The 21025-nt window shown below is 71.8% G+C and overlaps 5 protein-coding genes across 5 annotated transcripts; 3 read left to right on the top strand and 2 right to left on the bottom strand.

The window, feature by feature from the left end:
• Positions 1-147: 147 nt before the first annotated feature.
• On the top strand, positions 148-2381 carry AURANDRAFT_66721 (hypothetical protein; the record flags this gene model as incomplete). Its single annotated transcript, XM_009041983.1, has 2 exons — positions 148-903; positions 1272-2381. The coding sequence occupies 2 exons, from the start codon at positions 148-150 to the stop codon at positions 2379-2381; spliced, it is 1866 nt and encodes a 621-aa protein (XP_009040231.1).
• A 1742-nt stretch (positions 2382-4123) lies between these two features.
• On the bottom strand, positions 4124-6211 carry AURANDRAFT_66720 (hypothetical protein; the record flags this gene model as incomplete). Its single annotated transcript, XM_009041954.1, has 4 exons — positions 4124-4330; positions 4403-4509; positions 4561-5334; positions 5389-6211. The coding sequence occupies 4 exons, from the start codon at positions 6209-6211 to the stop codon at positions 4124-4126; spliced, it is 1911 nt and encodes a 636-aa protein (XP_009040202.1).
• An 899-nt stretch (positions 6212-7110) lies between these two features.
• On the top strand, positions 7111-11845 carry AURANDRAFT_66719 (hypothetical protein; the record flags this gene model as incomplete). Its single annotated transcript, XM_009041984.1, has 6 exons — positions 7111-7617; positions 7674-7739; positions 7829-8587; positions 8822-9741; positions 10137-10344; positions 10622-11845. The coding sequence occupies 6 exons, from the start codon at positions 7111-7113 to the stop codon at positions 11843-11845; spliced, it is 3684 nt and encodes a 1227-aa protein (XP_009040232.1).
• A 276-nt stretch (positions 11846-12121) lies between these two features.
• AURANDRAFT_66718 (hypothetical protein) lies at positions 12122-15300 on the top strand (the record flags this gene model as incomplete). Its single annotated transcript, XM_009041985.1, has 3 exons — positions 12122-13557; positions 13590-13629; positions 13762-15300. The coding sequence occupies 3 exons, from the start codon at positions 12122-12124 to the stop codon at positions 15298-15300; spliced, it is 3015 nt and encodes a 1004-aa protein (XP_009040233.1).
• A 3038-nt stretch (positions 15301-18338) lies between these two features.
• Positions 18339-20620, bottom strand: AURANDRAFT_72359 (hypothetical protein; the record flags this gene model as incomplete). The annotated part of the gene is made up of 2 exons (XM_009041953.1): positions 18339-18662; positions 18710-20620. 2 exons carry the CDS (start codon positions 20618-20620, stop codon positions 18339-18341), a joined length of 2235 nt encoding a protein of 744 aa, XP_009040201.1.
• Between the last annotated feature and the right edge of the window lie 405 nt (positions 20621-21025).

Below are 21025 nucleotides of genomic sequence, written 5' to 3'. Positions count from 1 at the left end.
CCCCGCGCCCACAAGCAGCGCATCCGCGCGCGCGACACGCGCAGTTCGCCGGCGGTTTCGCCGACGGCCATGGCGGACCGGGGCAAGATCCCGAAGAAGAAGGACAAGCTGGCGGGCACGACGTCCATCAAACCCCCTGGGGACGCGATGCACGCCGCGCAGGCGAAGAACCGAAAGCCGGAGCAGCAGGGCGCCTTCTCGTCTGGCAGCTCGCCCGCGAAGGCGTCCGGCGGCTGGCTTAAGCCGATCGCGTCCACGGGCACCAAGCCCAAGGACGGCGGCGGCCCGCGGACGACGGCGGCGGACAAGCGCAAGGTGCAGGAGACGCACCGCCCGGCGTCGGCCAAGGCCGAGAAGAAGCCGCGCGCGGCGCCGAAGCCGGCGGCGGCGCCGCTCAAATTCACCAACGTGTCCGCCGCCGAGACCAAGCCCAAGGCGCCCAAGGCGCCCAAGCCGGCGAAGAACTACCCCGACTTCGACGACGACGACGACGCGCCGCCGGCGTCGCCCGGGAAGCCGTCGAAGCGCGAGGCGGACGAGCGCGCCAAGCTGCTCGCGGGCGACGACTCCGACGACGACGACCTCCTCGGCGCCGCGAAGCCCGAGAAGTCGAGCGCGGACGTCCTCGCCGAGCTCCGCGGCGACTCCGACGACGACGCCGACCTCCTCGGCGACACGAAGCCGGAGAAGTCGAACGCGGACGTGCTCGCCGAGCTCGGCGGCGACTCGGACGGCGACGACGTCCTCGGCGAGACGCCCCCCGCGGCGGCGGCGTCCGACAGCGAGGAGGACTCCGACGATGTCGACGCGCTGATGGAGCGGAAGCAGAAAAAGAAAGTGGAGAAGAAGCGCAACGCGTCGCCGCCGCCGAAGAAGAAGCCGGCGGCGAAGAAGAAGCCGGCGGTGAATCCCTTCAATTTCGACTCCGACGGCGACGACGACGCGACGCCGGCGGCGGCGCCCGAGCCGCTCCTCGACGCCGCCGCCGACGACGACGACGACGACGACCTCTTCGCGTCGCCCGCGGCGTCGTCGCCGCGCGGCCGGTCGCGGACGCCCGCGGCCAAGGCGCCGGCGAAGAAGTCGCGGTCCGGCGCGCGCAAGAAGAAGGCCGACGACGACGCGTCGTCGGCGGCGTCGTCGCCGCGCCCCTCGGCGAAGAAGTCGCGTCCGGCGCGCGCAAGAAGAAGCCCGACGACGACGCGTCGTCGGCGGCGTCGTCGCCGCGCCCCTCGGCGAAGAAGTCGCGGTCCGGCGCGCGCAAGCCGAAGGCGGCCGCGTCGGACGACGACGACGACGACTACGAGGAGGCGAGCCCGCGGTCGCCGCGGAAGAAGGCCGCGAGGAAGGACGGCAAGCGGAAGTCCGGTGGCGCCGGCGCGCCCGCGAAGAAGAAGCCCAAGGCGCCGTCGAGCTCGTCGGGCAGCGACTCCGAGGAGCCGCTCGACGACTTCTTCTGGAAGGAGCGCGACGGCGAGAAGGTGACGGGCACGAGGCGCATGGCCGCCGTCGCCGCGCCGTCGCGCGAGTGCCCGCACGCGGCCGTCGCGCCCGCGGCGCTCGCGTCGATCGAGAAGTACGCCGTGCCGTCGTTGGCCCTCGTCTGGGTCAAGGTCGGGCGGAGCTTCTACTACGACGGCCGCAAGCAGTCCGGCGACCAGCGGCCGGGCTACGTGCTGCCGGCCGCGGAGCTCGAGGACCTGGGCATCCCCAAGCCCGTCGGCGGCGAGCACATGCGCGTCGTCCGCCTCTTCGACGACCACGCCTTCGTGCCCTGGGACGGCCCCAAGGCCGTGCGCGCGTCGGAGACGAGGGACTTCGGGAGCGGCCGGTCGTCGAACTACTGGGAGAAGGGCAAGGTCCGGACCCTCGAGAAGGACTGCGCGCCCGTCGAGTTCACGCACGTCTTCACCCTCGGCGCCGAGGCCGCCCTCCGCCTCGCCTTCGAGCACGACCGGGCCCAGGGCGTCACGGCGAAGATCCGGCGCCGCGACCGCGTCCAGGAGGCCGACGAGCGGCCGCAGCGGCGGAACCCGCGCGGCGAGCTCGAGGAGTACGGCGACGCGGACCGCGCCTACGACGCCGTGCGCGCGCACCTGCTCGACGCGGCGCTCGGCGCCGGCGCGGACCGCGCGCGCGCGGCGGAGCTCGTCGATCTCCTCGTCGACGCGGACCTCTTCTCGTCGTCGCTCGCGGCGAAGGTCCTCGACGACGCCGCCGGCCTGCCCCTGTCCGCGCTCCAGGCGGCCCTCGACGACCCGCCGGCGGCCCTCGACGCCGACATCGTCGCGGCCTGCGCGAAGTCGCTCGGCGACGTCGTCGACGGCACGCTCGTCGCGCGGATCCAGTGCGCGGAGCGCGCGGGCCGGCCCCAGCAGTAACCGCGCCGCTTTTTAGGATCATCTTACGCCTCGTGGCTCTCGTAGAGCATCGCGGGCCCGTCGTGGCGGTCGTGGCGGCGCGCGTGGATGCCCTGCTTTTGGCGCCGGAGCGAGTCCTGGAGCCAGTTGCCCGTGGGCGCGTCGTCGTCGCGCTTGCGCTTCTCCTTCTTCTTCTTCTCCTGGGCGGGCACCGTCGCGAGGTCGGACGGCGGCGGCGGCGTGACGCGGAAGGCGGAGGTGAGGAGCGGCTCTTTGAACAACTCATCGATGCGCCGCATGTCGGACGGGCCGGGCACCCTCCCGTCGACGTCGAAGGCCGGCGCGACGCGCAGCTCGCGGGGCAGGTGGCCGTCCGTGAACCAGCCCCGCATCTGGCCCGGCTCGAAGGGGCCCCGCCGGTCGCCGTCGTCGTCGAGGTAGAACCAGCGCGACGCGACGGATGGATCGCGCGCGGCCACCAGCGCGGCGTAGGTCTCGCGCGCCTCGGCCGCGGCGCGCGCCGCCCGCGCGGCCTCGTCGCGCACGCGCGCCGCCTCCTCGGCGAGGGCCTGCTTCTCCGCCGCGGCGACGCGCTCCCGCAGCTCCCGCTGGGCCTTGATCTTCTCCCGCCCGGCCGCCGCCTCCGCCGCGCGCGCCTTGCGAGACGCCTCGAGCTTGTCCTCGGCGGACTCGACCTTGGCGCGCCCGGCCTTGGCCTTCTGCATCGCCGTGAACATGCCGCTGCCGAACATGGTCTCTCCGCGTCCGGGGCCCGCTGCCACCTCGAGCTCGAACTTCACTTTGTGGACAACAAAGCGTCAACATCGCCCTCTGAGCGTCATTGAACCGCCTCACACCCGCGTACGCTTCCCGCGCGCGTTCGCCGGCGGCAGGGTCCAGGCCGCGGCGAGGGCGGCGGCCCGCCCGACCATGGGCGCCGTCGCCGCCGCGAGCGCCGCGAACCCCGGCACATCGTGCGGTTGGCTCTCCGGGGCGAACTCGAGGTGCACGGACCGGTTGTGGAGCCGCGGGAAGGCGAGCCACTGGGCCGCCTCGGCGACGGCCGACGCCGCGTGGACGAAGACGTCCGCGTGCGCGAGGACGAGGATGTCCGCCAGGACCTCGACGTTCGTCTCGTGGTGGCGATGCGCGTGCGCGTCGAAGACCTGTGTGCAAATCAAATCTTCGACCCGACTTCGTGTCGTGACGCGAGTTCTTCGGCTGTGCTTCGAGAGCTCGAAGAGAACAATCGATTCGTCCAACAATCAGCCAAAACAACATCGATTTGACCGAGCTAGAGAATTTCAAAGTTTGGTGGGGACGTCCCAAACCGGTGGTTGATTTCCACACAGTCGAAGACCGCGACGTCGCCCGTGGACCGCAGGGCCGTCGGCGCGACGACGTGGCAGCCCAGGGTCGCCCAGCGCGGGTCGTCCGCGACGGTCTCGTCGTCCGTCGCGACGTAGACGACCGCGCCGGGGACCGCGGCCGCGACGGCCGCCAGGTAGGGCAAATACTTGTCCACGGGCGCGACGGTGCGCCGGTCCGCGGCGTCCGTGCCCCGCGCGTGGACGCCGACGAGGAGCGCGCCGGCCGCGGGCGGCCGCGCCGGCGCGGCGAGGCGCCGGAGGCCCGCCGCGGCGAGGTCGCCGCGCTCGACCGCGCCCAGGATCGCCTGAGCCCGCGCCGTCGCCGCGCCGTCGCGGAGGAAGCGCACGTAGGCCGCGAGCGCGCCGTGCGCGCGGCCCCGGTGCTTCGCGAACCTAGGAACGCGCCGCTCCCCCTCGAGAAAAAAAGAGAAACACGCACCAGCGCTCCTCGTAGCGGCTGAGGTCGAGCGGGAGCGCGTGCCGCTTCTTGGGGCCGTAGTACCAGGCGCGCGCGGCCCAGAGGGCCTTGCGGTGGATCGTGTGGCGCCACTCGAGGCTCTTGGACACGACGTTGCCGTCCCGGCAGTTCCGCGGCGCCTCCTGCGGGAAACGGCTCGCGGCGGAAGGCGCGCGCGGACGCGGGCGCGGTGCGCAGTCGAGGTCCCCGCAGACGGCGCGGCCCGCGTCGACGTCGTCGGGCGCCGAGGCCAGCCGCCCGGACCGGTGTGCCTCGTAGAGCGCGACGTTCTCCAGGGGCTCGAAGTAGTGCGACCAGATGCCTGCCCCGGGCGCGCTCCTCAAAAAACCGTAGAAAAAAAGGGACGACGCACCGTTCGTGCCCTGGAGGTGGACTTTCGGGTCGTAGACGCGGGGCACCTCGAGCCAGCCGAGGTTGACCCAGGGCAGGAGGCGGTGGTGGTCCGCGTAGAGCGCGTGGTTGACGACGTAGGTGAAGAAGACCGTCGCCGCGGCCGCGCCCTCGTCCGCGCCGGAGACGAGGAGCACGCCGGCCCGGCCGAGGAGCTTCGACGCGCAGAGCGGCGGCTGCTTGTGGCTCCGCCGCAGCTGGAGCGACGCGAACTCGAGCTGCGCCGCGCGGTGCCTCGCTTTCGTCGCCCGCTCGAGCTCGTCGGCCCCGCCGGCCGAGCACCGCGGCGCCTCCTCCGCGTCCGCGTCGAAGAAGCGCACCTGGTCCACGCAGCCGCCGACGGACACGAAGGGCGGCACCATGCGGTGGCGGATGAGGAGCTGGGCGAAGAGCGCCTTGGACATGGACGCGGAGAAGGAGCCGACGAACGCGCGGCACTCGAGGCTCCGGGCGCCCGCGAGGTCGCCGAGCGCCTCCGCCGTCGCGTTGCCGAGCTCGCCCGCCGCCATGCGCCGCTCGGGGAACTGGGCGCGGAGCTCCTTGGACGTGAGCGACGCCTCCGCGGCGACGTCGTACTTGTTCCGGTCGAACGACGACAGCACCGTCACCGTCTCAAAGTCCGCGGCCCACGCGGCCAGGGGCAGCGCCGCCGAGTCGCTGACGACGCGCAGCTCCCGGAAGCCGTAGGCGTCCTTGAGGCGCCGCGCCGCGTCGACGTAGGCGCGGTCCGCGTGGCCTATATGGGCGTCGCGGTGACTCGCGGGGGCGAAAGGGACGCGGCGCGCGCGACAGGTCCGGTGCTTGTTGAGGCACGCGTCGCCGCGGCGCACGTGCACGAGGACGCAGTCCTTGGGCGACGGCGGGCCCCGCGGCGCCCGCTGGCGCCCGACGTCGCCGTGGAGCAGCGCGAAGAGCGTCGCCGCGAAGTGCCTGCGGCGTCGTCCGGCGTCCGGGCGTTTCGCGAGGCCGGGCGCCGGGGGAACGCGCGCGGTCGGGCCCCAGACGTTGCGGATGATGGCCGGGTCGTCGCGCTGCAGCGCGTCGCAGGCGGCCTTCTCGCAGGTCGCCCGGAGGCGCGGCAGGTAGCAGCCGAAGAGCCGGTCGCACTTCCTGGAGCCGTCTTTGGTAAACCACGCGCACGGGGGCTCGCCGCGGCGCCGGAACTCGGACACGTCCGGCGCGTAGACGCTGCGCTTGCCCTGCTCCAGACCCTCCGCCGACGCCTGGGCGACGCCGACGAGCAGCGACCCGAGGCCGACGCACCGGTCGCGGCCGACGACGGCCGGCGCTGCGCCGCAGTCCGCGCACTGGACGGCGCCGCGGACGCGCTGGAACGTGTTCAGGTCCTTGGCGAAGCGCTTCCGCTCGCGCACGAGGGGCTGGGTCATGAGCTCCTGCACCGGCGGCACCCAGGTCGTGTTCAGGCCCGCGAGGCCGATGCGCCGCTCGGCCTTCCACTCGAGGTAGTGGCCCGCGAAGCTCGGCGGCTTGCGGAAGCGCCGGTTGTGCCGCGGCGTCCGCGCGGGCTGCGGCGGCGGCGCCATGGGCGGCGCCGGCGGCTGGCTCTGCGCCAGCCCGACGACGATGACGACGAGCCCGAGTGGTACCATCATCGTCGATTACGACTCAGGCCCATTCTATGACTAGGGCAACGCCTTCAACCGATCGTGTTAACACGACGGCTGAACACGATCAGCCGCTCGATCGAAGCGCTGCCATATGATGGCATGACAAGCTTTGCAGCCCCACATCTCAGCGAATATGCCGAGACGCGCAACGATCTCAGTGGCTAAGTTGACCGCATGCGCGCGAACGAAGCGCTGATGAAAACGAGACATCCAGGCGATTGCGCCTGGACTCAGGCGGGCGGTTCTAAGGGCTGGGAAGGGACGCGTTCGGCTCTCCCGACCCCTTTGAGCTCGTTTTCGAGCCAATGCAGCGTCGAGGATCGTTCGTCGACACCCGGGCATCGTCTCGTTAAGAGGGTTGGATCGTAGAACTCAAAATTGTCGAGTTCATCCGGTCGCGGCTCGGGAGCCGCGGCGTCCCGACGGCGACTTCGTGATGGTCCAGGGCAGCTCCAGCGCAAGGGACCGGATGGAGTCATTCATTGTCGTCCCCGGGTCGTGCCCTTTCACCATCTCTGGCGGCAGCGCGCTCTGGGGCCGCCGGGACCTCCGGACCGTGCCTCGGACCGGGGCAGCCCGAGGTTCGAGGCCAGAAAGTGGTCCCGCGCGCGCGTTCAAGCATTCGCGACGTCGCGTGGGGCCCACCGCCCGCTGCGTTGACCTCCGCTTGGGGTGCGGGGCGCGACAGCGTCCCGCAGCCGTGCCGTGCGGAGGTCCAATGCCTCCAGATGGCCTCAGATCGTGTCAACCTCCCCAACACGATCGAGGAGGTTCGACGCAAACCGATCGTGTTAACACGATCGGTTTGATGTATTTGGCTAGTCATAGAATGGATCTCAGCATTGAAGCCGGAGTTTCGCTCTGCTAATCGGGGCAGCCAGACGATGGCCTCCTGGTTTCGCAGCAAGCCGTCGAGCGGCTCGTCGGACGCGTCCCTCGAGAAGCAGGCGTCGGACCTCCTCGGCGGCGCGTCGGACGCGCTGCGGGGCCTCGTCGTCGACACCAGCGCCTCGAAGGCGGCGGCGGAGCTCGTCCACCCCTACGTGGGCCGGCGCCACACGCTCGTCCCGGACGTCCTCGCGGAGCACGTGGACGACGAGCACCACGTGGACCGCGCGAGCCTGAGCAGCGAGGACGCGGCGGTCTTCGAGAACGCGCCCGAGGAGGACCTGCGGGCGTCGGAGGTCAAGGCGGAGCACGCGGACGGGACCGTCTGGCACGTGCAGATCGTCCGCGACGACCACGTGGACCCGAAGCACTGCGACGCCGACGGCAACCTGAAGCCCCGGCGGCCCGTGCCGCAGATCCGGGCGACGGACTTCTTCTCCAAGCTCGAGAAGCGCGGCGACGCGTACGTCTTCGCGGGCGGCCCGCTCAACGGCTGGCCGGTGGTACCGCGGCGTTCATCCATTCGCGCAATAACCTGCGCTGACATGTCCCACCGCAGGGCCTCGTGGACCTCGAGCTCGTGAGCATCACCTGCGCCGTGAGCTCCCTGGGCGTCGTGAAGCGCGTGACGCGCGGCGTCCCGCGGCCGAGACGATTTTCGAGAGCTTTTGACCGGGGGAAACGATGAAACATCGTGACCGACGCACTCGGTAGGTGAAGCGCTTCTGGCATGTGTGGGCGACCAAGGGCGCGCCCGCGTACCCGAAGATCAAGGCCATGCGGGGCGTGCGGTGCACCGTGCGCCAGCCGTCCTGGTCCGTCAAGGGCTGGAGCCCCGCGAGCCCGGGCTTCTTCTTCTGGATCGCGCCGGGCCCGCGCGTCTACGCGGGATCCGCGGCCGCGGCCGCGGCGCCGGCGTGCGCCGCGACGAAGTGCCACCTCTTCGCGCACCGCTACGCGAAGCCCAAGGCGAAGGAGACGGCCAAGGACCTGCTCACGTACCACGCGGCCGTGTTGGTGGAGTTCGACGACGGCACGGCGACGCTCTTCGAGCTCGCGTGGCGCAACGGCCTCGGCGGCTACGGCGGCCGGTCCAACTGGTACCCGCCCGCGGACGGCGACGCGCCGCTGCCGCTCTTCGAGGCCATCGACGATTCCATGAAGCTGCCCTGGCGCTCCGAGCTCCTCGAGGTCCGCGGCAACGACGTGCCCTTCACGACCAGGGCCGCCTTGGAAACATACCTCGCGGACGGCTCGGGCCGCGAGCCCCACCACAAGTTTTTGGACGCGACGGTGGACCACTCGGGCAACGTGCGCGTCATGCACCGCACGAAGGCCGACCTCTTCAACTACGTGCTCAACTACGCGGCGCGGGACATGGAGTACCACGAGGAGAGCCGCAACTGCCAGCACTTCGCCGCGGACTTCTACTCGTTCCTCGTCGGCGGGAAGCCCGTCCAGCCCCACTCGCCCGTATGCCGGGTCCTCTACAAGCCCCGGCCCTACTACTTCATCTACGACCCGTGACGCCGGAGCGGTGCCCGCGCGCGCCAGGGGGGGCTATATCTACCGGCGAGATATATAGATCATCACTGCTTTCTTGCCGTGCAACTTGAAGGTCAACAAGTTCTTGGCGAAGCGATTGGCGGCCTCCCGCCTCGTCGCATCGCGCCGGCCGCGCGCAACACCATGAACGATGACATGGAGATGGGCGACATGTTCCTCTTCGAGGACGACGGCGACGACGTGAAGGAGCCGCAGACCAAGAAGAAGAAGGAGGCGAAACAGCCCAGCAGCGCAAAGCCCAGCGGCAACGCCGCGCTGCCGACCGCCGGCGCGGCGAAGAAGAAGAAGAAGGAGAAGCAACAAAAACAGCCGGAGCCGGAGCCTGAGGACGACGCGGCCGTGGCGGCGCCGGAGATCTACGTCATGGACGACGACGACGACGACGACGGCGACGGCGGCGACGACGGCGGCGACGGCGCGGAGCTCGCGGGCGACGCGCCCGCGGACGCCGCGGAAACGAAGAAGAAGAAGAAGAAGAAGAAGAAGCGCAAGTTCGAGGACCTGGCGGACTGCGCCTGGGCCGGCGGCGACTGGGCCGCGTGGCTGGCGCCGCTCGCGGACGGCGCGGACGCGGCCGCGCTCGAGCGGCGCGTCTACGCGCCCGCGGCCGGCGAGGGCGCGGGCGACGTCATCGCCAACTGCGTGCGCCGCGCGAGCAAGGGCCGGGACCGCGCCGCGCCGCCGCGGGGCCTCGACGTCGTGCTCGTCTGCGCGTCCGCGAAACGGGCGGCGGACGTCGCGAAGACGCTCCGGAAACAAAGGCAGGTGCCCGAGGTGCTCAAGCTCTTCGGCAAGCACCTCAAGGCCGCGGACCAGGCGGCCCAGCTCGAGGACGCGGCGAAGCCCCTGCCGCGCGTCGCCGTGGCCACGCCCGCGCGGCTCGAGGTGCTCCTCGACTCCGTGCCCTGGGGCCGGAACGCGACGCTCCTCGTCGACACGCGGCCCGACGGCAAGAACTACACGCCCTTCACGCTCCCGGACGCCAAGGCGGCCCTCGCGCGCGTCGTCGCCGCGCTCCTCGGGTCCACGGACCTCGCGTTCTGCGCCGCGGACGCGGGGCCGTAAAGTCTGCGATCCGCGATGCCTGGCTCCGGGGAGCACGTACCCCTCGGACAGAACTCTCTGAAGTTCCGGCGGCCCTCCCCCCCTCAGGTCATCGATGTTTTGGACAACGCGCCGCCCGCGGCCTCGGGCGGCCCCTTAACGCGCGAGCGCCGCGCTAAAGCGAAACGCCCGCGAGGAAGGGCACGGAGCCCGGGATCGCCGCCGCGGCGAAGAAGCCCATCATGCCGATCATCGCGAGGCGGCCGTTCTTGAGCTCCTTGTTCGCGGCGCGGAGGTCGACGTCGCCGGCGAGGCCGGACGGCGCGATGATGGGCAGGTAGCCGGGCGTGCCGCCCTTGGTGTAGTGCGGCTTGATGGTCTCGCTGTAGAGCTCGATGAAGCCGATGGTCAGGACGATCTGGATGAGGCCCGCGCCGCCGAGCTGGCCGAGCGCCTCGAAGGGCTTCGCGGACAGCGGCGCGCGCGCGCCCGCCGCGCCGAACGGGATCATGCCGCCGCCCATGGACTGGACGACGAACCCCGTGAACGCGAGCATGGCCACGCGGCCGTGCTTGATCTCCGCCGCGCGGTACCAGCCGAGCGTGTCCGTCGACGCCTTGGTCGCGAACCCGTAGGGGTCCCAGGGCTTGTCGCCCGTCTCCTTGCCGATGCCGGGCATCGACGTGAGGTCCGCGCCGAGCACCGTCGACGGCGCGGCGGCCGTCGACGGCGCCACGAACGCCGAGGCGCCCGTCGCGATCAGCGCGAGGACAAGTTTCGAGGCCATGCTGCTGCGGCTTGAGCACAAGATCATCAAGATCGAGCTCCACAGCACCGTCTTCTCGTGCACAGGTGTTGCCTCGCTCCCGCGCGCACCGAACCGATTCGATGGGGCAGCCCGCGCCTCCGACGCGCCGCCGCGCCCTGCGCTGCGTCGGCATCGCGTTCCTCGCGATCCTCCTCACGACGACCATCGCGAGCTGCCTCGTCGTCGTGCTCCACTTCGGCGACGACGGCGGCGCTCTCGTCGCCGAGGCCGGCCGCCCAACGGCGCGCCAGTGCCTCCACAGCGTCGTGCGGCTCCGCGCGGCGACGCTCGGCGTGCGGCCGGGCCGCTTCGCCGTGCCGCTGCGGCGCGAGGGGCGCGGCGTCGTCGTCGTCGGGCTCGCGGGCGGCGCGGGGCGAGAAACGGTGGAGCGCGCGGTGCGCTACGCGGCGCGCGCCGCGGGGCTGCGCGCGGCCGCGCCGACGTGCTGCGACGGGCGGCGCGGCGCCTGGGACTTCCGGAACCGCCACGAGCGGCAGGCCGTCGTCCACTCGTCGGGCTGGCCCTTTGAAGCCTGGGTCGAGCCGGCGTCGTACCACCCGTTTCTGCTCGCCGCGGTGCCGTCCGCGCGGTCCCAGGTCGTCGCGCTCGTCTGGGACCCCGTGGACCGCCTCGTCGCCGCCTGGACCAGGGGCGGCGGCAAGGTGCCGGACCTGATCCGGCGGGCCAACGGCACGACGCCGGCCGGCCGGCGCCGCCTCGCGCGCGACGCGGGCCACGCGCTCGACGCCATGTCCGCGGCCCTCGTGGGCACGGCGGACCCCCGGGACCGCTGCTTCACGAACATCTTCCAGAGCCGCGTCGCCGCGCTGGCCGCCGGCAAATGGCTGCCCTTCCTCGTGGACCGCTACGACGAGTCGACGGCGCTGCTGACGACGGCGATGGGCTGGAACATCGGCGACGCGCTGCCCGCGCCGCCGCGGGCGACGCCGCCGGCGGGCGACGCCGTGGACCTGCGCACGCGGCTCCTCCTCGAGGCCCTCGAGCCCCACGACGCGCTGCTGCACGCCTCGGCGGGCATGGCGCTGAGCGCGTGGTCCGCCAAGCTCGGCAAGCCCTTCGGCGCGACGGTCGCCGCGCTCCGGTCCCAGCGGCGCAGCTGGCTCCGGGGCTGCGCCAACGCGTCGGCGCCGGCGACCTTCCCCAAGCCGCCGGGCGGCGTCTGCGCATGGTTCGCGCGCGAGGACGACGCGGGGCGGCCCCGGGCCTGGGACGCGCCGCCCTGCGAGGGCGCCACGGTCTGGGGCGCCTGGTGCTCCCTCTCGGGCCGCCTGCCCCGCGCCCTCGCGAGGTAAGGTCGCGGGAGCAACTGTCCAATACGTAGCGAACGTTGAAGGTGTCCGACCGTCACTGACTCAATAAGCAAAACTAACCCTTGACGGAATAAACTTCACTGAGCTCGATGAACTTTGGGATATGAATGGCTGTGAGCGCACAGCCAATATTGAAGAAGATGCAAACTTTAAAACGAATGGCTCGCATCGTTTATGATATATACGTTGGGCAATTATAATCACTACGGCTCGTCTCCTATATCGGCGTTGCCCGCAAGTTCGTTGGCGGGCTGCCTCATGGAGGAGCGCAAGAGCCCCGAGCGGGACGACTGCGCGCGCGTCTCCGGGGAGCTGCGCTCCGGCTGCTGGCAGTCCTGCGGCCAGGGCGTGGTCATGGTCCTCGGGCTCTGGCTCGGCTGGGGCCTGCTCAGCGCCGGCGTCGCCTTCAAGCTGCGCAACGACCTCGCCGACGACGACGCCACGGCCTGGGAGGCGGCGCGCTGCCGGACCTACGCGGAGACCGTGCGGTCCTTCGAGCGCACGGTGTCGTCCTACGACGAGGCCGGCGAACGCACGGTGCGCGAGACCTGGTGCTACGACTTCTTCTCCTACAACTTCACGGCCGCCGAGGAGCGGCACGCGGTCGAGCGCTTCGACGGCGTCACGCGGAAGCGCTGCGGCGACTGCGCCTGCGCGTCGACGAGCGCGCCCGCGGGCCCCGCGGCCATCGGCGCCGTCGGCTGCCTCGCCAAGGTCACCGCGGCGCGCGCGAACGGCACGGCCTGCGCCGACGCCGACTGCTACCGGCTCTTCCCCGAGGGCGACGCGGGCGACGGCGCCGACCGGCGGGACTGGCTGCCCTTCGTCGTCGCCGGCGCGGCGCTCTGCTTCGGCGCCGGCGTCGTCTGCTGCGCCTCCGCCGGTCGGCAGGCGCTCGCGAACGGCGGCGGCGTGCTGCCGATCACCGACTCGCTCCTCCTGCCGCGGCCCAAAGCCGACGGCGGCGGCGCGCCGCTCTACCGCACGGCCTGCGGCGACGCGGCGGCGGCGCCCTACCAGCGGGCGCTGCTGGCCGCGGCCGTCGGCGGCGGGCTGCTCGTCGGCGCCGGCGCGACGCTCCGGCCGGCCCTGCTGCCGCTCGGCGCCGCGTGCCTCGCCGTCGCGGCGGTGCTGTACCACGCCGCGACGTCCGGCCGGGAGGACCCCTTCTGGCTCACCGTCGAGACGGACGACCGCGTCGTCCTCCGGCGGCGGTCGCGCGCGTGCGGCGCGCGGCCCGCGCCGAACCACGAGCCGGGCGACGCCGTGCCGCCGGCCATCGCGGCGCAGCTGCCCAAGGGCAAGCTCTGGGACGCGCTCCTCGCGGACTGGGCGCGGCGCGACGCCGCGCTCTACGACGCCGCGGAGCGGCGGCGCGCGCTCGCCTACTCGGCGCCGCTCGCGGCGCTCGCCACGGCCGCGGTCCACGCCTACGCCGCCGCGGCGCTCGTCCCGCTCGCCGTCGCCGCCGCCGCGTGCTACGACCGCCGCGCCGCCGCCGCGGAACGCCGCGCGACGACGGCCCTCGTCGACGACTGGGCGCCCAAGTTCGAGGGCCGCGGCCTCCGCCTCCGGTGGAAGCGGCGCGCGGTCCGGCGCCGCGCCCACGGCTGGCTCGAGATCGCGCCCGTCGGTGTCGCGGACGACGCCGCCGGCTGCGTCGTCTACCCGCCGGGAAGTGGGGTCGCCGTCGTGTAATATCGAAGTTGTAATGTAGCCCTCCCAGGCTATTTGGTTTACCTTCAATTGACTTTCGTCTTCCACAGGTGAGGCGCGCCACCATTATGTTGCCGTAAACTTGTAATTCAATGTCCTTCGACTTCTACTTTCCACGGAGGCACCACTTATGTGGCTGTAATCACACATACGCCCGAAACACGCTGCCGACTAGCTCCTAGTTGCAAGCCGAGGCCGCAGCAGTCGTCGCATCGAACGCCACGACGCGCTGCCGCACCGCCATGCCCAAGACCGTCATCCTCAACGCCATGCTGGGCCAGGGCCACCTGAGCCCGCTCGTCGGCATCGCCACGCAGCTGCAGGCGCGCGACGACTACGAGGTGCAGTTCCTCGTCAACGCCGTCGACCGCGACGCCGTCGTGACGCAGTTCGCGTCCATGGCGCCGGCGGCGGCGACGGCGCGCTTCGAGGCCGAGGGCGCCGTCGCCTACGACGACCCGACGCGCTTCGAGGCCATCTTCTCCGACATGATGGAGAAGGGTTGCATGCACCTCGTCGGCTTCAACGACGCGCGCCAGGCCGCCGTCGACGCCGCGGTCGACGACGTCCTGAAGACGCGCGACGCGGGCGACGTCGTCGGGGTCGTCGACTTTATGTCGCTCGCGGCGGGCCGCGCGCTGGCCAAGCGGGGCATCCCCTACTACGTGACGTTCCCCGGCCCCGCGGGCATGCTTGGCGTCTTCGGCTGCGCGGACATGCCGCTGCCCCTGGAGCTCGTCGCGCCCTACGTCGCGACGCGCGTCGTGCCGTCCGCGCGCCGCATGATGGGCGAGTTCTTCGCCTGCGTCACGCAGAACGCCGACAACGCCGCGGGCATCTTCACGTCGTCGATCGAGGCGCCGGACCTCTGCGCGTGCGGCGGCCCGTCGGGATCGCCGCGGCTCCACTACGTGCACACGTTCTCGCCGCCGTCGGACGCGACGTGCGGACCCTTCGTCGAAGCGCACCCCGCGGCGGCGGCGCTCCTCGACTCGCCGAAGCCCCTGGTGCTCGTGGGCGGGTCGTCGATCCCGACGCAGTCGCTCACGGCCTTTGGGCTGTCGGAGATCCTCAAGGCGCTGCGCCGGGGCAAAGACGAGTGGAACGTCGTGCTCAAGGTCTGCCACCGCGAGACGTTCGAAAAGGCGTTGGAAAAAGCGGGCTTCGACGTCGAGGCGGAGCGGGGCTGGTTCGTCGCCGCGGCGTTCATCCCCCAGGCGCCGCTCCTCGACCGGGCCGCGTGCTTCGTGACGCACATGGGCTGGAACGGCACGTGCGAGGCGCTCCAGCGCGGCGTGCCGATGCTCTGCACGCCCGTCGCCGTCGACCAGCCCATCAACGCGGCGCACTGCGCGAGCCTCGGCGTCGCGTTGGTCCTCGACACGGCGGACCCGTCGTCGAGCGGCCCGACGCCGGGCAAGGACAACCACCTCCGGGATCCGGAGCGCGTCGCCGACGCCGACGTCTACGCCAAGCTTCGGGCGCTCGTCGCCGCGGACTCGCCCTACCGCGCGCGGGCGAAGGCCGTCAAGGACGAGCACTTCCCGGAGGGTGCGACGGACATCGGCCCGGCGGCCGTCGTCGCGGAGCTCGACCGCCTCTTCCAGGTCAAAAAGATGACGCGCGAGTACGAGGTCGAGCTCGCCCAGCACCGCGCGTCGCTCGCCGCCGCCGCCGGCGCGCAGGAAGCGAAGGTCGGCGAAGTCGCCGCCGCCGCGTGAGCTAAGGAAAGTGCACAGACGTGGTCCTCCTCGCGATGTCCTCCCGGACGCGTCCTTGTTCGACGCGTCGGATGCAACTTGAACATCAAGTTACCGGCAGTAGGGGGCGACACTGAAAACCCGGGATTTTGCCGTCGTCGAGCCGAGCTCCGAGACTGCGCCTATCCCGAGGAGCCCGCGTAGGAACTCGAAAACGACTTTCGGTTCGTCCTGATCCGTCCGGATTGAGCGAAGTTATGGTACTAGAAGAGGTCGTTTTTTTTCCGCGGAACGCGCGTCGGGGACGCGCGGACGTTTCGAGGATGTTCCTGTGCTGCGGGTCCGGGAGGATGACATCCAGGAACTTGGCGTAGTGAGGGCGGTTCACGTAGACGGCGACCGACGCCTCGAACTCGAGGTCCTGGCGCCCGCCGGAGGCGCGGGACTCGCCGACGTAGAAGGCCTTGGAGTACTTCGCCTCGAGCCACGTGTAGTAGTCCCTGGCGCCCTTGCCCTTCCTCCGTGGACCTTCTGAGACCGCGCGAAGCTGTCGAGACGTCGACGCGGCGAATAGAAGCACGCTGGTGACCTGGTTTGGATCAGGACCCAGCAAAGTCTCTCTCTTGCAGAGCGAGCTTTAGGCGCCGACGAGCGCTGCGGTTGCTGCGGCCATTCGGGCTGGCGCAAGGCGCGGGGAATCGAATCCAAACGCCCGCAGGCGCACAGCCGGGCCGACGGGCGGCGACACGGGCAGCCCAGCTCTCACAAAACGCTCTCCCTGGTCCGTCAAGTGCAGGGCACTGTGACCCATTCCAGCCGGGGCGATTTAGTGGGGAGCCCTAAACCGGCGCATTCGCCGCGGGGCGGCGCCCCACGCAGTTCCCCTAATTTTCGCGTCCCCACTAAACCGGGAAGTCGCTCCAGGGACGCCTCCAAAAACCAGGCGCCAGCGGGGGCGGAGCGGAGCCCGGAGAGCACCCGGGCTCAGTGACCCCCCCTACCGGCAGAGAGCGAGGCGACTATGACGCAGCGCTCGTGCGACCCGCGCGCGCCAAGGTAGAGCCGTCTCTGCGCCTCGAGCTTGGCGGCAAGCTCGAGCGATCCGCGCGCGCCGTCTCGCGGCAAAAGCGCGCGATGGTGCCGCGGCGCGCGCTGCTGCTCGCGTCGGTGCTGCGGCCCGGGCTCGGCCGCTTCCCGGGCCGGCGCGCGCTGAGCAGCGCGCCGCCGCCGCCGCGCGACGAGGACGCGCCCTGGCGCGACGGCCGCGTCGTCGCCGTCTGCGGGTCGACGCTGACGATGATGCTCGGCCACGGCGTCGCGGCGCCGTGCGTGCCGCTGCTGTCGTCGAGCCTCGGCGCGTCGGCCGCGGACGTCGGCGTCGCGCTGAGCACCTTCGGCATGGCGCGCCTCGCGCTCAACGTGCCCGTCGGCGCCGCGGCGGACAAGTGGGGGCGCAAGCCCCTGCTCGTCGGCGGCGCACTCGTCAACGCGGTCGGCCACGCGGCGTCGGCGGCCGCGCCCGACGCGGCGTCGTTCGCCGCCGCGAGGATGGTCGCGGGCGCGGGCAACGCGGCCTACCTGGGCACGGCGGCCACCTACCTCAACGACGTCGCGACGGCGACGAACCGGGGCCGCGTGCTCGGCATGAACCACGCGGCGCTCCTGTGCGGCGTGTCGCTCGGGCCCGTGCTCGGCGGCTTCGCCGCGGAGTACTCGCTGCGCGCGCCCTTCGTGGCCGTGGCGGCCCTGGGCGTCGTCTCCGCGGCGCACGCCGGCCTCGCGCTCTCCGAGACGAAGCCGGAGACGACCGCCGAGGCGGCGCGCGCGGGCGAGACGTCGACGCGGGACTTGCTATCGGACGGGCGCTTCGCGGGAGCCGCCGTGGCGCACGCGGCGACGTTCGCGCTGCGCCAGGGCGGGCGCAACTTGCTTCTGGCCCTGGTCGCGTCGTCGGTCTTCGACTACTCGCCGGCGGAATTGGGAAAGCTCTTCGGCGCGATGGCGCTCTGCGATCTCGCGTTCGTGGGACCCGCGGCGGCCCTGTCGGACCGCGCGAAGGACGCGCGGTCCATCGTCGTGCCGTCGCTCCTCGGCAGCGCGCTGGCGGTGGCGGGCGTCGCGGGCGTCGTGTCGCTCGGGGCCGAGTACCACGCGCACTTCCTCGCGGCCGTCGGCCTCTGGAGCCTGTCGACGGCGGCCCTCGGGCCGACGCTGCCGTCCTACGCGGCGGCCCTCGTGGACCCGGCGGCCCGCGGCGTCGGCATCGCCGCGTTCCGCTCCGCGGGCGACGTCGGCTTCGTCGTCACGCCGCTGCTGCTGGGCGGCGTCTTCGACGCGCACGGCGGGCCCGCGGCGCTCCTGGCGCTCGCGGGCGGGACCGCGCTCGCGGCGGCGACATTCGCCGTGGCGTCGACGCCCGTCGTCGAGAGGTAAGCTCGAGGGTCGTTTGTGCCGCCGTGGACGAATGTTGGGGCATCGCCGGGTGCAACATACTTCAATTTGGTGAATTGCCGCAAGGCTCGCAGCCTCGCGCGCTGCCGCCGCTCTGCGCCGCGGACGACGCGCGCAACCACACGCGCCCCATGTTCTCCGACGCGCCGATCACGGGCCCCTACGCGCCGAGCTGTGGGTCGCGCGCGGCCGACGGCGCGGCGCGCGGCGTCATCATCGGCGTCGCGTGGACGGCGGCCTTCGGCGAGGACGTGGCCATGGTCGTCGCCGCGGACAAGGCGCCGGCGCCCGCCGCGGCGCCCGCGTCGCTCGCCGCGCGCTGCCGGAGCGCGACGTTCCTCGCCGCGCGCAATTCGTTCTCCTTCGCGGCCTTCCTCGGCGTGTTTTCGGGCGCGTCGTGCTCCGCGGAGAAGCTCCGGGGCCGCGACGACTTTTTGAACAAGCTCGTCGGCGGCCTGGCGGCGGGCTTCGTCGCGGCGCTGCCCACGGGGTCGCCGCGGCAGGTCGCGCTGTCCGCGGCCTACACGGGCGGCATCTCGGGCTTCGTCTTCTTTCTCTTCGCGCCCGCGCGGAACTTTGATGACGACTAGGCCGCCGTAAAAACACACTTACCCGAGGAAGTTGCCCGCGGCGGCCTTCTTGCCGCCCGGCGCCGTGAGCTGCTTGGCCATGTCGAGCTTGAACTCGTCGACGAGCGCGGCCTTGCGGCGCGCGTAGCCCGAGAGCTCCGAGTCGCCGTTCCACCACGCGGAGAACTCCTCGAAGGTGACGACGCCGTTGCCGTCCGGGTCCATGGCCGTGAAGGCCTTGTCGAGCCACTCGTCGCCGTCGCGGAGCGGGAAGCCCAGCAGGTGCGCGGCGTCGCGGACCTCGGCCGGGTGCAGCACGCCGTCGCCCGACGCGTCGATGTGGTCGAAGATGCGCCGCAGGTCCTCGGACGTCGCGGATCGGAGCGTAGCGCCGCGCCTTTGTCCGCGACGGGGCCGCCGTAGGACGCCATGTAGGCGTAGGCGTGGTCCAACTGCCGCGCGCGCTCCGCCTCGGACCAGCCGAGCTCCTCCGCCATCAACTCCGCCACGCGCGGGATCGCGTCCGTCGCCGCCGCGGAATTGAGGAACGCGAGGCGCGTGCGGCGGCTCAGCACGTCCTCGACCGTCACCGCGTACTCGCGGCACGCGTAGCGGACCTCGGCCTCAATGTAGGGGTAGCCGTCCGCGAGCGGTATGCCGAGGCGCGGGTAGTTGCGGCCCGTGGGCGCCGCGAGCTCCAAGACGTCGGCGGCGCGGCCGCCGTAGGTCGTCGCGAGGTGCGCCGCGACGCTCTCGGCGACGCCGTACTTCTGCACGAGCTGCACGGGCGTCGTGATCTCCCAGCCGTCGCGGCCGAGGAGCCCGAGATCCCGCGTCTTGCACCTGGACGCGCGGAGCCCCCGCTCCGCCGTGACCCTGTCCACGACGTCCTGGGCCATCTCGCGCCACGTCGTCCACTTGCCGCCCGCGCAGAAGACGACGCCGGTTTCGTCGTTGTAGGACACGATGTGGTCGCGGCTCACGGGGCCGTCGGGGTCCGCGTGGGGGTCCGACGCGAGCGGGCGCCAGCCGCGCCAGGCGCTGAGCACGTCGCCGCGGCTCACGCGGATGTCGAGCGACAGGTACTTGGAGCACTCGTTCAAGATCCACTGGATCTCGTCCTCGGGCGCCGTCGGCAGCGTCTCCGCGTCGCACTGCTTGTCCGTCGTGCCGACGACCGTGTGGCCGAGCCAGGGCAGGAAGAAGAGGAAGCGGCCGTCGGACGTGTTGTAGTCCAAGAGGCCCATGTCCTTGGGGCAGTAGTAGCCCGGGAGCACGATGTGCGTGCCGCTGCCGCCGCGGACCGCGGGCTCGAAGGGCCGGTCCGGGTCCGTCCGCTCGAGCCGCCGCATGCCGTCCGTGAAGGGGCCGCCGCAGAGCACGACGGCCTTCGCGAGGACGTCGAAGCGGTCGCCCGAAACCCGGTCCAGGACCTCCGCGCCGACCACGACGCCGCCGTCGTCCTTGAGCAGGTCGACGACCTCGCAGTAGTTGGCCACGGCGGCGCCCTTCTCCGCCGCCGTCAGCGCGATGGCGACGTTCGTGCGCGCGTCGTTGTGCATCGCCTCGTAGAAGACCTGGATGTAGTTGATGCCCTTGGACTCGCGCGAGAGCTGGGGGAACATGTCGCGCGCGCGGCGCCGGCCGACGACGTAGGACGGCGGGCAGGAGAAGGCCGACATGGCGTCGTAGAGCTTGAAGACGAGGGGCGAGAGGATCGGGAAGAAGCCGAACGCCGCGTGGCCAAAGGGGTAGGGCTTGATGAACCACTCGCTGAAGGGCAGCGCGATGGGCTGCCAGGAGCAGAGGTGGGGGTTCGTCTCCATCATGTAGCGCCGCTCCCGGTGGCAGTTGAGCACCATCATGAACTCGCCGCCGAAGTCGCGGAAGGCCCTCACGGGGTCGCGCAAGCTCTTCGCCCGGAGCAGGCCCGCGGCCGCCGTCGCGATGTAGCGGATGCCCGCCCAGAGGAGCTTCGTCGACCGGCTGCTCGTCTCGCTCGAGAAGTCGCCGCGCTCGACGCAGGCCGTGCGCAGGCCCCGCGTCTGCGCGTCGAGGGCCACGCCGCTCCCGACGGCGCCGCCACCGACGACGAGCACGTCGAACATGTCGTTGCCGCCGCGCCGCAGGGCCGCGACCTGCTCGCGCCGCGTCGGCAGGCCCACGAGACCCGGCACGTCGCGGCTCCCGGCGCCGATGGCGCCCGCGAAGGACACGGCCGCCGGGTCGCCGACGCTCAGGCGGCGCGCGGCCGGCGCCGACGGCGCGCGCGCCAGCGGATGCGCGCGCGCGAGGCGCACCGAGAGCACGCGCAGGGCCATCGCTGCGCGGCCGGAGCTGCGCGCGGCGCGTCGAGAGCAGCACGCGCGCGCCACCTCTCGACGTCGTGGCTGGTTCGCAAGTTTTTCGTTGCCACACGCTCGAGATGCACAGCTACATGAGTCCTTACATGGGCCTCGCCAGAGGGGGCCGACCACCAGGCATACACCAGCCACGGCATACACCAGCATAGCAGCCGCATAGCAGCCGCATAGCAGACGCATAGCGGGCGCATAGCAGACGCATAGCAGGCGCATAGCAGGCGCATAGCAGACGCATAGCAGGCGCATAGCAGGCGCATACCACCAGCATAGCAGCCGCATAAGACCAGCATAGCAGCCGCATACCACCAGCATAGCAGGCGCATAAGACCAGCATAGCAGCCCACCAGCATACCACCAGCGTAG

The sequence above is a fragment of the Aureococcus anophagefferens genome, assembly GCF_000186865.1.
Source record: "Aureococcus anophagefferens unplaced genomic scaffold AURANscaffold_25, whole genome shotgun sequence".
Taxonomy (NCBI): Eukaryota; class Pelagophyceae; order Pelagomonadales; family Pelagomonadaceae; genus Aureococcus; species Aureococcus anophagefferens.
This window is presented reverse-complemented; position numbering and strand designations above follow the sequence as displayed.